General features: G+C 37.7%; 1 protein-coding gene across 1 annotated transcript in view; it reads right to left on the reverse strand.

The window, feature by feature from the left end:
* The window catches only part of Pdk1 (Phosphoinositide-dependent kinase 1), a 595,617-nt gene that overhangs the window by 55,331 nt on the left and 521,133 nt on the right, over positions 1–19,153 (reverse strand). The window contains exon 13 of the mRNA XM_090377106.1: positions 961–1,015. Within this exon, the coding sequence (XP_090233232.1) occupies positions 961–1,015 (55 nt within the window). The remainder of the gene's footprint in view (positions 1–960; positions 1,016–19,153) is intronic.

Below are 19,153 nucleotides of genomic sequence, written 5' to 3' on the forward strand. Positions count from 1 at the left end.
CTGTCCAGCGATGTAGACTGGCTTCACTTCCATGGATTTTATGTGTTTCTTAACTAATAGCATAAACCCTACTCTCCCTTCCTATCCTGTCTATCCTTTCTGTACACATTATACTCCCCAAATTCCAGTTCTGCCTTCCTTATATCTGTGTGACACCACGTCTCTCATATCCCAACAATATCTGCCTTTGATGTTTTGAGTAATACTTCAAATTCATTAAATTTATTTACCAAACTCCTAGCATTGGTGTACACTCAAGTATATATGCACCTGTTCCTATTTTTAGCTACCCTAACACATCCCATGTGTTTACTTGTACCACAATGACTCCTAGCAGTCTCTGAAATATCTTGCATCTTCTTTTCCAGGCTGCTGCTCATTCCAATAGAAGCAGTGCAAGAATCACTTTCACCTCTATCAATGGCTTCTGTTAATCTATTAGTTCTTGTATCTCCCCCAAGCTAGCAGTTTTCCAACCCACCTAACACTGCCTTGATAGCATCAGCAAATATTCTTGCACCCTTTCTATTTAAGCGAATCCCATCCCTGTAGAAGCAGTCCCTCCTGTTAACAGACCAATCTGAAAAAAAGTCTACCCCTTGAGCCTTGCACAATCTTTCCAGGGCCAAATTGATCGACAAGGCTCTCATCATATACTCCCTCCTATCGTGTCTGGCCAGAATTGCAGACACTTTCAAATTCAACCCTAATTCATGGCTTATTGAGTCTATACAAGATAAATCCAAGCTATTCTGAAAAAAAAAAACATAGAAACTACTTATTATTAGATAAGTGTACCTAACAAAGGCCGCTCAGTGTATATCTGCACTATAAAGAGTAACAATACTGAAAAAATGACTAAATATATAAATTAATTTTCAAAAATTTAAAAAAAAAAAAAAGAACCTTTTCCTAAAATAAGTACTCTGAATTATGAACAATGCAAAATTATTTTCTTACTGTGTGAACAAAAAAAGTCTTGAAGTTCTTTGGTTCTGGACGCAATTCTGGTGACCTGTAAAGGAACAATATGACCAAAATCATGGTTTTTTTTGAACTAATTTTTTTTTAACAAGAATTTAACTAAAATTATTTTTAAAAATTCATCAGAAAAAAATAAAAAGTAAGTTAACTGTAAGTATGTATTTAGAGATTCATTTGGACTATATATTTTGATGTTATGAAAATACATGTTATGATGTATAACATGTATTACTCAATTACAAGCATGCTATATTTCATGAGATATACTAATAATCATGAAGCGGCTTCTCATGATGCAATCCCCAAGGCCTATTCTTCTATCTCGCTCTTCAATATTATTATTATTATTAGCTATATAGTGCAAGGAAGCCTGAGACTTTTGCTGCACCAGCCAAAAAAAAAAAAAAAAATCCTGAGTTACCCTGAGAGACAGAGTCAGAAGTAAAAGGGAATGACCAACAAAGGGAAGCAAGATGATATCCAGCTCAGGACCTTGGGTATGCCAAGCCCATATTCATCAGATGTGAGCCTCTGGGGTTATAATTAATCATTCTCCCATTTTCAGATGAATGTTTTTATCAACTTAATGAGGTGGTTGATTGAGAACTGTAATGTTAAAACTAATGCTATTATATTTGGTAACTTATTGTAATTCTCCATAATTTCAGAAATCATGTGTCTTTTTCTTAATTTTCTTCTGAAATTTCTTTCTCTCTGCTTAAACTTTTTTAAGGAATTGATTCTTCATGTTTTCACCCCACAAGTTCTGTGTTTATACTTTCCTCACACATTACAGAAAAAAGGTGTTTCTGCTATTACTAACTAGTTCAGAACTATTTTCCATGCAACCAAAGCATTTAATTTATAAGGCCTTTGACCTTTGAAAGATTGTTATCGACCTTTGATGCTGTTCAGGCCTCTGTGTTACTCAGTTAGTTGGAAAACTTGTATGAGATATATAGAGCAACATATTTGCTTTCATGACTTCTATTAGATATTTTAAAATAGATTCATGCTTTCTGATGGGGTGCTTAAGAGGACTATGTTGAGATTCCTCAGGAGGATACACACTCTCTCTCTCTCTCTGATTTTCTTTTTTCTGCCATTATTTTCCCTCTTCTGCTTACGAATGTGCTCCTCATTTTATATGCTGATTGCTGATAACATGGTTGATGAAGTACTCCACTCAGTTGATGAAGTACTCCTTAAGGATATGGTTATTCTGTTCCTGTTGATATCTGTGTGTGTATCACTGTAATTGTACTCAGAGTCCTTGTAATAAATTTATACTGATCGATTGACTGGTTGTTTTATTATAAATGCTGCCCTCACCTCTGATGTAAAATATTTTTGTTCTTTTTTGGACTTCATATTATGCCAGAAAAATCAGCACATAAACCTTTTACAAAAAAAAATAATAGTCCTTTCTCAATTCTTTTTATGACTGGCAACCAAGAGGGTGAAAGAGTCACAATGGACAAGGGTCTTGGGATTCATACCTAACCGAACAAGGGGGGTACTTTTACCCATATGCAGTACTTTGCATTTGTCAATGTTAAACTTCAACTTTTCTAGATCCTGTTGCAGTACCATACTGCCATTACTATCATGAACAACACTGCCATTACTATAATTAACAACCCTGCCAACTTTGTATCATCTGCATACTTGGACATTAAGCCTGATATACCTTCATCAATATCATTGATAAATATTGATGAAGGTGGGCTCAACACCTCCCTGGGGGACTTCACTAATAACATTAGTCCATGAAGAGCAGCATCCATTGATTACCACTCTGTCTTCTCTCACTCAACCATCCCTTTATCCATTGCAGCAACTTGCCCTTAATGCTATACTGCTCCAATTTGTTCAATAGTCTTCCACGCCCAACAGTATCAAAAGATTTCCTGAAATACATGTATATGATATAAAATTATTATTTTTGCATCCAGTTCCTTTGTAACCAGATCATAGTACCCAATGAAATTTGTTATACAAGACTTTCCCTTAACAAACCCGTATCTGAATTATTATGTAGACTTGTCTAGATGATTCTGTAATGCTTCTTTAAACCGTGACTCCATTATTTTCCCCGGAATAGAAGTTAAACTAACAGGCCTGCAATTACTCGTATCACCCTTTCATCCCTCTTTGTGAATTGCGGATACATTTGCACTCCAGTCTGTGGGGACTTTTGAGTCCACGGATGCTCTCATAATAATGGCTAAGGGTTTGTTTACTTCCTTTGCTGTCTCCTTTAATATAACTGGATCGATCCCATCCACCCCAGGTGCCTTTCTTATGTTTAGGCTGCCAGACCAGATCATGAGGTATTGTCAATGATATACAGGAATTTTGCTAGTAGGGAAAAGGGGGGGTGATACTACTTTGTACAAGGCAATGGTCAGGCCACACCTTGAGTAGAGGTCTGGAGGCTTCATTTTAGGAAGGATGTAGGATTGCTTGAGTGAGTACAGAGAAGGGCAACAAGATTGGTGAGGGTAAAAGAAAGGGGTCCTTTTAACAAGAAAGGCTTAATCTCTGCAAATTGCAGTGTCTGAAGGCTAGCACCTGAAAGGTGATATGATTGAGGTCTATAAGGCCTTGAATGGGTTGGAGCAGGTTCAATTCTGATGGGCCATGTGAAACCTCTGGCATCATGCTGTGATGGGTACATTGTACCGTACCTTTATGTACAATAAAGATTAATTTAAATTAAAATTGAGGAAAGACAGTTGTAGAATAGATGTGCAGAAATTTGACTTTAGCCAGTGGGTAGTTGATAGCTTAAATAAATTCAAGGAGGAACTGGACAAACTTTTAATGGGAATGGATGTGTGAAATTGTCTTTCTTTTTTTTTTTTTTTGGCTAATGCTACATAAGCTTATACACTTGCTTTCTTGCATCACATGCCTCTACTATTACTACTTTAATTCTAAACTTTTCCAGCAGAATGTCAACTAAAATCCAGATTAATCAGAAAAATGGATCCAGAAGTAGAGTCTTCTTAATGTTTCCAATCAAAAAATTCTTCTCTGTTTAATAAAGATTAACCTGTATTTTATTCTAGGTACCACTGGACAAGCTCAGGCTGATGTAACACTAACTTAAAACAAACTAATTTGTGAATATTAAAACAATGAATTTGGTGCTTCATTTTCACAGGATGTGCAAACCCAGTTATACACCATTGACAACAGGCTACAATCTACCATGTGCATTATTTCTCAAGATTGGTTTTGGTTTTTTTTAGGAGCATTAGCAACTAAGGCCATATTGCTCCGGTTCGGTGGTCATTCCCTGACCTTTCCGCATCCTCTGTATTTGGTGGTGACGGGCTCGAACCCCAGTCTAATCAAGAAGCGTGTGCTACGCACTGCTGCTCCTTCCCACCTGGCTACGGAGGCGCCTATTTCTCAAGAAATTGCATGCAGTATCCAATATAACAAAATAAAAACTTATGTCAAAAGTTACTTCTATCATATGTGATTTCTCAAGAAATATGCATTAAAGTGATTATAACTACTGACCATAGTGTTTAACACTACAGTCAGTAGTATGACTTTCATCAACTGGTGAAATACCACCACTTTGCTTATTGGAGGCTTGAAGTGGTGAAACCCATGTTTAGTCTCTAGAGCAAAGTTTCCGGCATCCCCCTCCCCCCATACTTCTCCTTCAACCCATGCATGGTACTAAGTACTATAGGTTTTGATACCTTTCATGTTTGGGGTTTTCATAAAAAAAAAAAAAAAAATCACTATAATGCTACTACTGACCTGACCATAGTGTATTGTGGAAATGATGCTAGGTGTTAATAGTTGTAATATTCTTTAAGTAGTCACATTTTAAATCAATGTTGCATTATTCCGAGCTTGTCCAGAGGTACCTTGGAATAAAATATAGATAAATCTTTATTAGCTAACACCTAACATATACCAAGATTAACTGAACAATGAAAATTGTTCTTGTTCATTGTATTTCTTTTTCAGTACATTTAAACTGATCCCCTCTCAGCTAGATTTTTACATAGGCTAACCTTAAATGCAGTTATCATTTTACAGATGCAAGGCCTCTTGTACAAGAATCTCAGCTAGTCTGCTCTGGTGATGCTAATTCATCTTAAATCCTTGTATGTTTTACTATAGAAACTAACTTCTGGCAGGCTCCTCCATTTGAGAGAAAAACAACAGGTTTCCATGTCTTTCCCTCCCCACCCCAAGGAACACCAAGCTGAAATTTTTGTTTGATTCCTCTTATTAACAGAATCCCATCACCTGATAGAATCAAAAACATATTCTCTAATGATGAATGGAACTAATCTTGTTATGACTAGTATGGGGAGCATGGAATTATCACAAATTTTCATTCATTCAAAAAGAGTGTTACTAGAAATAGAAAGCTGACAAACACTTCGCTAGTGTATTTTCAACAACGATGTTTTTACAATTTTTGATACTACATTCTTGAAGTCTTCAGTGCCATTAACGTTATTGTTAGTTATTATGGAAAGATATTATTACTATCTTTCTTATTAAAACTATGCCAGAATAATCTTATGTCCTTCTCAGAAGAAGGCTGATTAACTGATTCTTGCCTTCTGAATCAAAGTATAGTCTAATGAATGTGCACCCTTGACTATATAGAACTTTCAACCTTATGGAGGACCTCAATTTAATGGACTTCTTCTTAAACACACACAAAAAAAAAAAAAAAAAAAAAATGACTGGCACCAGAATACTACCCATTATACTGTCATGTATTTATGCATGTATATATCTACTATGTATTTATACAGGGTGATTCACTACCAGTGCGACAAACTTGCAGGAGGTGTAGGGGGCACAAAGACGAACCGGAATCACATAGCATTGCAGGGTCCGAAATGCCTTCGTCATGTGGTAGAGGACGTTGAACGGGAGGTCACGTGAACAGCGATCCCACTGGAAGTCAGCATTTGCGAACCGTTTCTGTTGAAGAAACCAAGAAGCAAAAGTCCCCCGGAGTGGATAATCTGCAGGCTCCAATGATTGGACGTGTTGCAGATGGTATGAACTCATTTGGTTTGTTGACAGTATCCTCCATACAGTGGATTGGGAAATACCCAATCGTTGGCCTATCGCTCGAGTACTCGTACTCGGATTGCCTTCTGCAAGATGTAGGACATTCTCCTCATTGTCTGGCGTCCTCATCGTTCGCTCTCGATTCATGGTACCTCTCGTGAAACAATGGTCTTGCATAACCTTCTGTGCACACGTGCAAAAATCGTATGATGAGGAGCATGCCTGTGCGGGAAACGTTCCTGGTACAAGCGCAGAGTGGCACGCCCATTACAGTCCGCAGCTCCATATGCGAGGTGCATGTCGGCCAGTTCAACGTTTGAATACTCGTCCATCCTACTGCCTTGGAAACCGGTTCGCAAATGCTGACTTCCAGCGGGATTGCTGTTCATGCGCCCTCCCGTTCAACGTCCTCTACCGCATGATGAAGGCATTTCGGACCCTGAAATGCTATATGATTCCGATTCGTCTTTGTGCCCCCTACACCTCCTGCAAGTTTGTCGCACTGGTAGTGAATCACCCTGTATATCAATCAGTAAAGTCAAGGTAAATAACAGCTTGTTTTTTTTTTTTTTTACTTTTTAAGTTTATTTTAGTGTTTCTAATATATAAATATACATAGTAACTGTTTGAATTTTCAATTATGTGGGGTAAAAACATTTCGAATTAATGGACATTAATAATTTGAAATGCAGTAATGGGCACCCTTCTCCCATTAGTCCTTAAAATCAAGGATTGACTGCAATGTTAAATCCACATTCATGAGCAGTTTCTTCATTTTTACTAGTGTCTTACTATGCCTCTGGGTAGTGGTCTTACTGGGTAGTGATCTTACTACCCAGTCACTGTTTACTGGGTAGTAAGATCAAGAAGTTACGGAATGCATTATTGTACTTCTCAATTGAAATCAATATAATACATCCAATGTAGCATAATGGAATTATATTTTTGATTTCTTGTTAAAGGTTAAATGTTACGTCCACATTCATTGAGATATGTAGGTATATTGAAGAATGCTGTCTGCAAATTTATTTTACCAAGGGTTTTTTGCCAGTATGGACTTTAAAAACTTTAAAAAAAAAATCTATAGTCTTTCTTCTGTGTTTTCTAGAAAATCTCCTGGTTTCCTGTTTTTTTCAGAAAAATTTTCCATTTACCTTCAGTGTTTCACTGCTTTAATCAGGATTATATTATGTGCACTACTTGTTGCCTCTTTGCAAAGATGTCTCCAGCCAAATCATTGTTCTAATCGGCTTATACAAATCATTGTTCTTCAAGGACGCATAGCTGCCCACTCAACAACAGAGATCTCTGCTTTCACAGGAAGTAGTTTTAGTTGGAGACTATTGTTATGATGTTCTTCCTCCTCATGATAGGAAGGGGGTACACACTGCGAGCCTTGTTAATGAATTCATCTGTGGAGAGACTGTACGAAGCTCATGGGGTAAAGTTTTTTCAGCATTCTCTCTGTCTGTTTCAGGGATATGATGCACTTAAAAAGAAGGGAGTGCAAGAATATTTGCCGATGCCAGTGAGGCAGGGTTATACAGGTCAGAAAACTACTAGCTTGGGAGATGGGGTGAAATACATCAACTAATATATTAACAGCAATAGATATATAAACAGAGATGAAAGTGACTCATATGCTACTTATGTTGAGATATACAGGCAACCCCGGGATAACACGGTATTTCTACAACTTGGTTATGCTCTAATATGATTGATAAATTGCGGGAAATCTCACATAATATAGTATTTTTAACATTTCCATTCCTTTTTGTTTCGCTAGTTGTTATAGCGACTCAACAGCAGGGATTCAAAATACCATATTCATTGTATTTTTCTAAAGCACATTTCTGAAGGTCACTACCATAAAAAGATTTGCAGTTTCCAGTTTATTGGTCGTTTCAGTTAGTGTAATTAATTATAAACGGGTAGTAAGCTTGACCTGACTGCATTTGTGATAGTACATAGCTGGAATTCTGTGGGTTTTCACGTTATTATGGTGAAATGTGTTTCTCCTTCCAAGAAATATTCTATCAAAAAAATATATAAATTTTCAGAATCTCATTACTCAGTATCATGTTTGTTGCAACTTGTGCGTGCCGTGTTGTTTGTTATTAATTGCTTATCATTTTTACTGTTTTTAACTTTACAACCAAAAAAAAAAAAAAAACGTCAGTGAACAGAAATATCAATGTTAGTATATACATATTACAGTAAGTATCCATTAGTTATGTACGTAAGAATAAATTTATTTTTATTTTGCTAACTGGAAATTATTCTTCTGAATTTCACAATATTATTTAACATTATTAATTGGTAAGGTAATAAAAAAAGTTAAATTTGTGCTTTATATCTTTTAAGCCGGGGTCTACTGTATTTTGTTGGAGATCCCTGAGTTAGGTTCTCTGCTTTTGAACTTGTGCTTGCTTGAGACCACAAAAAATTGTGCCTCCGAAGTGTGCAGTTTGTGACTTTTAAAGAGAGCAGAAGGTACATGGAATCTAGATGCTGCAGAAGAGATTGTACTTAGCAGCGATGAAGAGAAAAAAATTAAATGAACATACATTATGTGACATATAAGTATCACAGTTTGTAAGGTAAAATGTTTGTTCAGTTATTACTATTTAAGTTACTATTATTATAAAAATAAAGTTAAATATTATATAAAAATTAAGTTTCCGATAGTTACATATAAAAAAAAAAAAAAAAAAGGTGTATTTTTGTTAGTTCTTGGAACATAACCCCCCTTTTTTTGTACTGGTGCTTAGTCCCGTATAACACAGTTTCGCATTACACTAGATTTTGTGGGAACTAAACTACCGTGTTATACGAGGGTTACCTGTGCAACAAAATTGAAAGCAAAATGTTCTTGTTTATTACTCTGGCATGACTGCCAGGTCAGAGGAGTTTACAATAAATCATGAATACAATCATTAATTGTATTCATGCAGTCATGCTGGTTGGTTGGTTGGTTGAGTTTTATTGGCACATCACCAACTAAGGCTATAATGTGCCAACTAAGGCTATAATACACCTGAGACCCATAATCTAATTTTGAGCGTACAAGTGCACGGTACAGACGTAGTAGAGTGCATCGGTTTGCACCCCAAGAGGTAGAAGAGAGAGAGAGCGGAGGATGTTAAGCCCTCTCGTACACTTTGAACGAAGCTGACGAATGTGTTGAACAAATGTCAACTTTTGGTCAAAAAAGAGTCCCAGGAATTTCGCCCCTGATACAACTGGAGTGGTGTTTTGTCCAAGTCGTAATTCAGGCTCGGGGTGGAGGTTACGTTTGCGACAAAAATGGACGCAAACGGTCTTCTCCTGTGAGAACCTGAAACCATTGGCCGTGGCCCAGGTGTTAACACGGTCAATAGGTTGTTGCAGTTGTCTCTCAATAACCCTCATATTGCATGATTGAGAGAATATGCTGAAGTCATCGACATAGAGTGCACTGTTTATAGTTGGAAGAAGTTGTTCAGAAATAGAATTTATTTTAATGGCAAAAAGCGTAACACTTAAGACAGATCCTTGTGGTACCCCCTCCTCTTGGCAAAAAGGCCGCGAAATGGAGGATCCTACACGAACTTGGAAATAATGGCAGGATAAAAATTTTTTAATGAAAATGGGAAGGTGGCCTCTCAGACCGAGGTTGTAAAGGTCTTTTAAAATACCAAATCTCCAAGTTGTGTCGTACGCTTTTTCCATGTCAAAGAAGATGGACACCAAGTGTTCTCTTTTTAGGAAAGCATCTTGGATTGATGTTTCCAGTCTAATTAAGTGGTCCAGTGTGGACCTGTTTCTTCGGAAGCCGTACTGAAAGCGGGAGAGAAGGTCGTTTGATTCTAAATACCATAAGAGACGAGCATTGACCATTCTCTCCAATATTTTGCACAGACAGCTGGTCAGAGCAATAGGACGATAGTTTTTTGGACATTTAGGATCCTTTCCCGGCTTAGCGAAAGCAAGAATAGTTGCCTTGCGCCAGGTATCCGGAAAGTGCTCTTCAAGGAAGATTCTGGTATACAGGAAAAGCAAACGGTCCATGCATTCTGTTGAAAGATGCTTGATCATTTCATAATGGATGCTGTCTGGTCCAACAGGGGTAGCCTTTGTATGGGCAAGTGCTGTTTTCAGCTTGTGGATAGTAAATGGCCAATTATACGGGTGGGAACCCTTCGATGTGAACTTAAGGGCCTGATTTTCAGTGTTGCCCTTTAAGACCAGAAACTCTGGGGAGTAAGATGATGTTGCAGAGATGTTAGAAAAGGTTTCCCCAAGAGCATTGGCTATTGCAGTAGAGTCTGCAATAGTACATCCATTATATTCAAGGACTGATGAGGGGTGTGCTGTGTATTTTCCCTTCATTTTCTGGATTTTTTCCCAGACCACCTTAGTACTAGTGGACTGAGTAATTGATGAAGTAAAACAGATCCACGATTCCTTCTGACTCTGACAACGGATGTAGCGTGCTTTGGCTCGTGCGCGTTTAAAGGCTATAAGGTTGTTCGTGGTAGGATATCGGCGAAATATCCCCCACGCTTTGTTTTGAGCCTTTTTTGCTGTTGTGCATTGTGAATTCCACCAAGGTTTGGGAAATGGTGGAAACCGGGCAGTGGTTTTTGGGACAGCATTCGCAGCTGCTTGGACGATGATTTCTGTGATGTACTTTACTGCATCATTGATAGGCTCCCGACTGACTGTACTGAGGTCAAAATTTGCCTGATGTTGGAAGGCATTCCAGTCACCCTGATCAAACTTCCACCGTGGTAACCTAAAAGGAAGACATGGTCTCCCACTGTGTAATGAGGTTATCACAGGGAAGTGATCACTTCCGTATGGGTTCTCCTCCACTTCCCAAGTGAGTGAAGGGATTAGAGAAGGGGAGCAGATAGAGAGATCAATGGCAGAAAAAGTACGGGCTGGTATGTGGAAGAAGGTGTTTGTTCCAGTATTTAGAAGGGAAAGGTCACTGTCATTGAGCATACGCTCCATGACTCGTCCCCTTCCGTTGATGTTAGCACTACCCCACAGGGTGTTATGTCTGTTAAAATCCCCGAGAAGTAAGAAAGGGGGAGGCAACTGCATTAGAAGATCATCAAGGTTGTCCTGGGAGATGTCAGTCCCAGGTGGCAAAAAGATAGAGCAGACCGTTAATAAAAATCCCACCGTAAGGCGAATTGCAACAGCTTCTATGCTAGTTGTAATTAGCAAGGGCTGCACTGGGGTCTGGTTACCCACAAGGATAGCCACTCCCCCATGAGCAGAGCCATCAGCAATTCTATCCTTTCGAAAAATTGTGATGTTGTGCATGGTGGGATCATCATTTGCCTTTAGATATGTCTCCTGCAAGCAAAAGCAAACTGGCTCATGCTTTTGCAGGAGAGCCTTGATGTCATCAACATTTCGCCCGAATCCACGACAATTCCATTGTAGGAATTTAGCCATTATTTTGGCTTGGTGGGTCCATCAGGCGGCTTCCGAGGTGCTGAGGGCTTACTTTTATCAGTCTTCGGTTTATCTTTTTTTTTTGGGGAAGAATGGACGCTGTCCCGTGTCCATTTCTTCCTCCGCAAAGAGTTCCAAGACTGAATTTTCGGGTACCTCCTTCTGCTCGACATCCATGTTTTCTTGGGTACTGGGGGGGGGGACTTCCCCTTTCTTATTCTTTTCTTTCGTAATTACCTTTGTTACTTGTGGATGTACTTTATGGAGCATTGTGTGGATGTTACTTTGTGGAGCATTAGGAGGTACTGATATAGGAGTGGCAGCTGCTTGGTTTTTCTGCGCAGGTTTTTAGAACTTAAGGGATAACGCGCGATGTGACGAATGTGTTGAAGGACTCCTTTGGAGGACTCCGTTGAAAGACTCCTTTGTGACAAATGTGAGTGAAAGACTCCTTTGGAGGAATGGTCATGTCCGTCTGAGTTCCGACGGAACATCTCCCTGCTACCTTCTGGGCGTAGGTAGGTTTGTTGATATTCAGGGGTTTCACCGATTTCCTTGCCTCCTGGTATGATATATTTAGCTCTGCCTTGAGCCATTGAACTTCTTTTTCTTCTTTCCACCTCTGGCATGCTCGTGAGTAGGCTGGGTGTTCGCCTTCACAGTTAATACAAGTGGGTTTTGCGGCGGAACATGCTGTTGTTTCGTGGTCCTTTGCACCGCATCGAGCGCATGCAAGGACTCCACAGCAGGCCATTTGAGAATGTCCATACTTCTGGCATTTAAAACACCATAAAGGGTTCGGAACGTATGGACGCACTGAACAGTTGATGTATCCAGCTTTAATCTCATCAGGAGGTTTAGGAGAGTTAAAAGTCAGGATAACGCTCCTGGTTTTAACAAGTTTTCATCCCTTCACGCAGTAATTCTCTTGACGGCAATAACTCCCCGTGGTTTTAATTCGGAGCAGATTTCCTCCTCGGTTACGCCGAGAAGGTCCCACTCCGAAATGACACCTCTCGATGAATTGAGTGTTCTGTGTGGTGTCACTGTTATAGGTATTGCTCCGATTGATGTTGTTCAGATTGCCTGTCATTTTTAGTTTCAATTAAGAGGTCTCCAGAACGGAGCCTCTTAACTGATTTGGGTGAACCTGCTAATCCATCTAACCCTTTTTGAATAAAAAAGGGCGACATTTTACCAATCGGTGTTTCATTGGTAGAATGAATAATTAAGAACCTTGGGACAGGCCCTGATGGTAATTCGGTTCGCTGCCTCTTTTTAGCAATAATGCTATCTGTCTCCTTTTCACTGATTTCAGATAGGGACCGGGTTGGGGGCCCCTGAAGAAGTGAGTTTATCAGGATTCATGGAGTTTTTTAAATTATTCAGTGCCCGGGCTCCCCACCCACCACGGAGCCCAAAGGGACGCCCACTACCCGGCATGCAATAAATGCGCTCGGGAGTGGAACGCCAAGGCTACCCAGACACTATACCCGCACTGCTGCCAGCCTGAATCCTGTCCCTCGGACCATGAGGGTAGGGGCGTGGCATTGACACGGTTGACCCTCGCAGGCGAGTCTACTAGCCGATTGATCCTAGCCGGGCCTTCCAGGACCACCCGTCTTGTCGAAGCAGGGGCCAAAGTGGTGTATTGAAGCTGGGCCCCTCAACCACCAGGATCCCCCTTTCCGAATTTCCACGGGTCGCAGCGCACGGCAAACACGCCGGATTCCATTGATGTAAGCCTGGAACCTGGGTTATGGGCAGTGGATCCCAGTGATGCTAGTCTGGAAGTCCAGCAGCGTCACTGGGAGGTCCCCTCACCACGTACAGGTGCCCACGTCGAGGGGCAGCAGTCATGTTGAACCACTCAAATAGTGCATAACGGGAGAGACTTTTTTTTTTTAGCAGGGATATGATGCACTTAAAAAGAAGGGAGTGCAAGAATATTTGCTGATGCCAGTGAGGCAGTGTTATGTGGGTCAGAAAACTGCTAGCTTGGGAGATGGGGAGAAATATATCAACTAATATATTAACAGCAGCTATAAGCAGAGATGAAAGTGACTCATATTCAGCTTCTTTGAGATATACAGCAAAATAGAAAGTGAAATGTTCTTATTTATACCTGGCAATCATGCTCCTGCACTCTATATAGTGCACTCTTGCTCCTGACCACTTATGCCCCCTATGTTGGAGAGTACGAGGCTACTGGGGATCTTCACGAGACAAGCAAATAGTGGATTGTATTACAGTCAATCAGAGCAAAAACATGCATGTATATAATAATAATGATAATAATAATAATAAATAATAATTTGCTTGAACACTAAATGTTATAAGTATAGTAAAGAAATTTAATTTATTTTCAATTCATTTAAATTTAAAAAGAAATTTGAAGTACTGGGTAAGTCATGAAATGTGGACATTGTAGCCACCAGAAATATGGTGCCACTTAGACATAGGGGTGCAGATTTGAATATGGTCAGTAAAATGTGTATGGGGGGATTATGCTCCTTGTTAAGAAGTATGTTGAGGCATTGCATCCTGTTCATGTGAGTTGCCATTGCAATACTGAGTCAGTTTAGTACGACATATGTACTAAGAAAACAAACGTGAGAGAAGTATGTCATAGGCCAGATAAACAGATATATACAGACAAATAGGTTGGACCAGTAAATTGCAATATTTTTAATTGTGATAATGGGAAATTATAACATTTATATAGCATTTAATTTTTATAATGGAAGGCTTAACCTTCCAGATGATGACTGGAACTTTTGGCACCCCTGCCACTATTTCCATAGTGTACAGAATTACAATTGCTCCATTACAGAGTATTAAAACCCTACAGTTCATATCATATGGGTTTGAATCTCTGACAAGAAAAATTGCTAGTGAAAAACCTTGCACTAGTCCTCTTGAATCATTTCACCTGTCTTCTTCTGTTATGGTTGCTGCAGCCAAAGAGACATTCTATATGCATACATTTCTCTAACAAACAACTGGAATGTGCCATGGAAGTATTCATTGCAGCGAATGGAAATGCAGGGATCATCTTATTCCATATTTCTCTCACATAAAAAACACCGTTTCACTGTAACTGATAGCTGCATTTGTGTATTTTCACAGGGTAAGCTATCCACCATTAAATGGAATGGTACCACATATCCTATGCTTACCCTGACTACAAAATCTCCGTTCCAATGTCCAATGGACTATTTTGCCCATCCACTTGACCACATTTCATACAGGTAGTTTTAGCAGCATAAATTTTCAGGCTTTATTGGATGACTGTTTTCTACAGCACCAGGTTAGAGAGGCAACAAGAGAAAGCAATATTGTTGTTCTAATTATCAACTGTGACTCTTCATGCATTATGAATCTTCAATTAAAGCAACCACTTTAGTTGTAGATTCATAATGCTGTGACTATAATATATTGATGTGGGATCTGCTTAAAGATATACAAGATGTGCTATTAAATAATGAGACCACACACACACACACACGCACGCACACACACACACACACGCGCACACACGCACACGCACACACACACACACACACACACACACGCACACACACACACACACACACACACACACACACACACACACACCTGTGAAATAAAGGCACCTTGAACCTTTCCCTAGTTGTCTGCCAATTCAGGTTCCAACATGCTCATTTGCTTTGCAATTGGACAGATTTTCATTACCTGGTGTGTTTGTAGTTTTCTAGAAAAACGACAGACAAAATAATCACACAACGTATCAATCTCAAAGTTTTAAGATAACTAACAAAAACAAGAACTGAAAGTTATGAGTTGTTACATCAAGTTTAAGGGGGAGATACTATGTCAAGAGCTTGCATATTAGTATTAATAGTGGCAAATGATGCAAGAAAGCAAGCTGATATACACGGCATCACCAAAAAAAAAAAAAATCTCATTTTGCCAATCCATTCCCTTCAATAGTTTGTCTAGTTCATCCTTGAATTTATTCAAACTATCTACTTCCAGAACAACAGATGAAACTTAGCTTGTTCCAACAATAAACCACCCATGGGCTGAACACTTCTGCACATCTATTCTGTAACCATCTTTCACTTTGAATTTATGCCACTTCATGTGCACAGTCTGAGCAAGAGGAAGAATCCTGTCAGCACTGAGTTTGTTCAAGTCATTCAAAGCCTTAAACACCTCAATCAGATCACTTCACATGTGTCTAGTCTCCAAACACTACATTTTGCAGAACTGAAGCCTTTACTGGTAAGAACACGCCTTTGTTCTCCTTACCAGTCTTGTTTCACTTGTCTATACACATTCCAGAAGTTCTACATCCTTCCCAAAATGAAGTCTCCAGGCATGTATGCAATACTCAAGATGTGGCATGACCATTACCATATACAATGGGATAACCACCTTATCTCTTCCAGCAAAATTCCTGTATATTATTTGCAAGTCCCCATGCACTGTCCTGGCAGCCTGTCTACAATGCTCAGAGAACTTCATATCTGACTGCAGAATTATCTCCAGGTCTTTTTCATTCTCCCAGGGCGTTCCTGACTCCTTGGCCACCAGCATGCAGCAAGTATTTGGCAACCCTTTACATCATATTTTTAAAAGGTAAAAACGTTTCCAAAAAATATTTAGTTTTTACTAGTAATATGAACACGACATAAATTTAAATTAAATTTTTACTGAAACTGATACACAAAATTACATAATAATCCTATCGTATGCATAATTCTTAAAGTGTCCTTCTGCCCATCTGTCCCATGTTCTATTTTAAAAATTGTTTGACAGAGAAATATGGCATTCATAAATGTTTCAACTCACTAGGAGGTCTCAGGAAAACTATTCTCATTTTCAACCATAGAAGAAAATTATGTGCTTCCAAAATAATAAATTTAAAATTCGATTTTTCAACTTGCAGCATAATTTTCTTTTTCAGAATTAAATTACCATTTATTAACTAACTACAATGGGACATGCATCATTTTAAAGAAAATTCCATAAATATTTATTGTAATTTTTACAGATTTCATTCCATATTTACGCCTTAGAATCATGAGATACCATATTAAGAAATCAACACATGAAGATATTATGTAATACACTTTTACGTAATAATCATGTAATACATTTTCGTGCTGCTTAATGGGCATTTTCGTAATTCTCCTGAAAATTAGTTTTGATTAAAACAATATTTGACAAAATTTTAATAATTTTAGTGTTTATTTTGGAATATTTTCTGTCAATTTTTCCCATCTGTATAAGGAGGAAGAAAGTATGTGTGTGTGTGTGTATATATATATAGTCCATGCACAATATAAAAAAATTTGAACCATTTTGAAAGTGACTTTTGTTGCCTCATTGATTACTAAATTTAAAGTATGAGAATTACATGGTACAAACATTGCACAACTATTTGCACCTTTCATAAGATTTTGAAGGCCAATATATTTTCCACTCATATTGGAACTGCTGTTGTAACCTTGACTCCTCATGTTATTTAGTTTTAAGTTATATTTTGGGAATAAATCATTTAATACTAATGTACATAACCCCTTTCTTGTGTCATTAATTTCATGAAATCACAAAAAATGTTCCCTTATTTCTACGTCATTGCTGGAATATATATAACAAAACGTATGATAAATGTTAATTGTTCAACATGGCTATTGTTGAGGGTGCAATCTAGAATAATTGAGAAGTATTTGCTATTTTCGACTTTACCTAATATTTCTTTCCTTATTTTGCCAGCAATTAAAGAAATAATTTCATTCTGAAATTTACTTCCCAGATAATGTGGCATATGGCTAATATTTATTTTTATATTGGAAAGGTGATCCATTATATATGGATCAAATTTAGCTAACATTTCAATCGCTTTCAAAAAATTTCCATTATTCGGAACATACAATTCACTTGAGGAACCGCAAAATGCAAGAGACTGGCCAGCTAAATATTGAACAGCAAAAATTTTTTGTTTAAAAATTTCCATCCACCGATTTTACTCTAATTCATACAAGCCACATTGTTCTTTATCTACAGTTGTTTGTTTTGTTAACATGGACTTCACTATAAAAATTTATTGTAATTAGAAATATGAGTAGAAGATATTTGATGTCATTGCAAATTAATACTAGCATACTTCCAATCGGAAAAGCCAGTTGAACATACTAGAATATTTGCAGTTCCAAATATTTTACAACAAATACAATATATACTATTTGTTGAAAGTGAATACATTAAACAATCATGATTTACCTTTCATTGTTTGCTAATGTCCTTGTATAATATACACTTGAAAATCATCCTTTTTCATTCAAAGGAAATGAAACATTATTCACCTGTTTAGGTCCAATTTACACCAACACGTCTATCCACTTTCTTGATAAAATTTTGGGTCAGTGACCAGACCAGGATCTTTGATGACTTCTATGGGAATGTTTTCATTCAATGCTTTCGATTTTTAACCTCCAATAGAAGCATCATTTTCTTGATCCACTATAGGTTGTCCCATTACTTTATCATCATCAGAAATTTGCTCCGATTCATCGCCTTCTTCTGCATGTGCAATAGTAAAAGTACATTTGCAATACTTTAACATCCTTCTTGTTTTTCTATTCTTTTTTTATATTCTGCTCCACTTAATTTTTTCCTCAGAAACATCTTACCTGGATAATGAATCCAATAATTTTTTAATGATTTTAAAAATTAATATTTAGCAAATTTTTCTCTGTGATATTTGAGTAATTTTAACTGATTCTTTCATTTAATGAGCTAAAAACACTTACCTTTATTATTTGCACTAATCATAAAATTTTACTACTATTAAATTAACAAAAAGGTTAGCAATAGAAATGCTTTTCTAAATGATAATATTCTGTCTTCTCATATGGTGTGTCTATGCACCTCTTACTTTAATCCTGATTAAATCCTTCTCTTGCACAAAACACAAATACATTGTCTGCGATTTGGCGCCACAATCATTTAATACAAATTCTGCACAAAGTATTTGAGTAGTTCATAAATTTATGATGACCAAGTGAGGATTTAGATTTAATGATGCATTTTATGAATTTCATTGATGCATTTTACAACAGTTTTCAATCCACATTTTCAATATTCACTATCTTGGAACATTGACCTTCATGGTGAATTATCAATGAAAGATAAATTTTTCAGCATAACTTTTGCCCATATCCCTTTTTGAAATATGCCAAAACACCTTCGTTCTTCCTTACCATAGATCTCGTGCTGTCAGTGGATATTCCGATTAAGTTACTGTTTTCAAGTTTGAATTCTAGCATTACTTCTTTTATCTTATTAAATATGTCTTTTCGGTCACTGTTGTTTTAAGTTAAGGGATAACAGTTCTGTTACATTAAAACTTCTATTCCTCAAGTAAAAAAAAGATAGTTGAGCTATATCTGCCAAATCAGTGCTTTCATCAAAAGCCAACAAATAATAATCAAAATAGGAAATATTTTGTTGTAAGGCCGTAACTACAGCAAATTCACCTTTAATGCAAACAAATGCCAAAAGCCCTGCCCTTCACATTTTTTTGCTCTTCACTTTTTGGGGGTTGTGTTAACAGGAAAGTTAACACAACCCCAAAAAGTGAAGAGCAAAAAAAAAAAAAAAA

This window comes from Mastigoproctus giganteus, chromosome 7, assembly GCF_048544385.1.
Source record: "Mastigoproctus giganteus isolate SK-2022 chromosome 7, ASM4854438v1, whole genome shotgun sequence".
Taxonomy (NCBI): Eukaryota; Metazoa; Arthropoda; class Arachnida; order Uropygi; family Thelyphonidae; genus Mastigoproctus; species Mastigoproctus giganteus.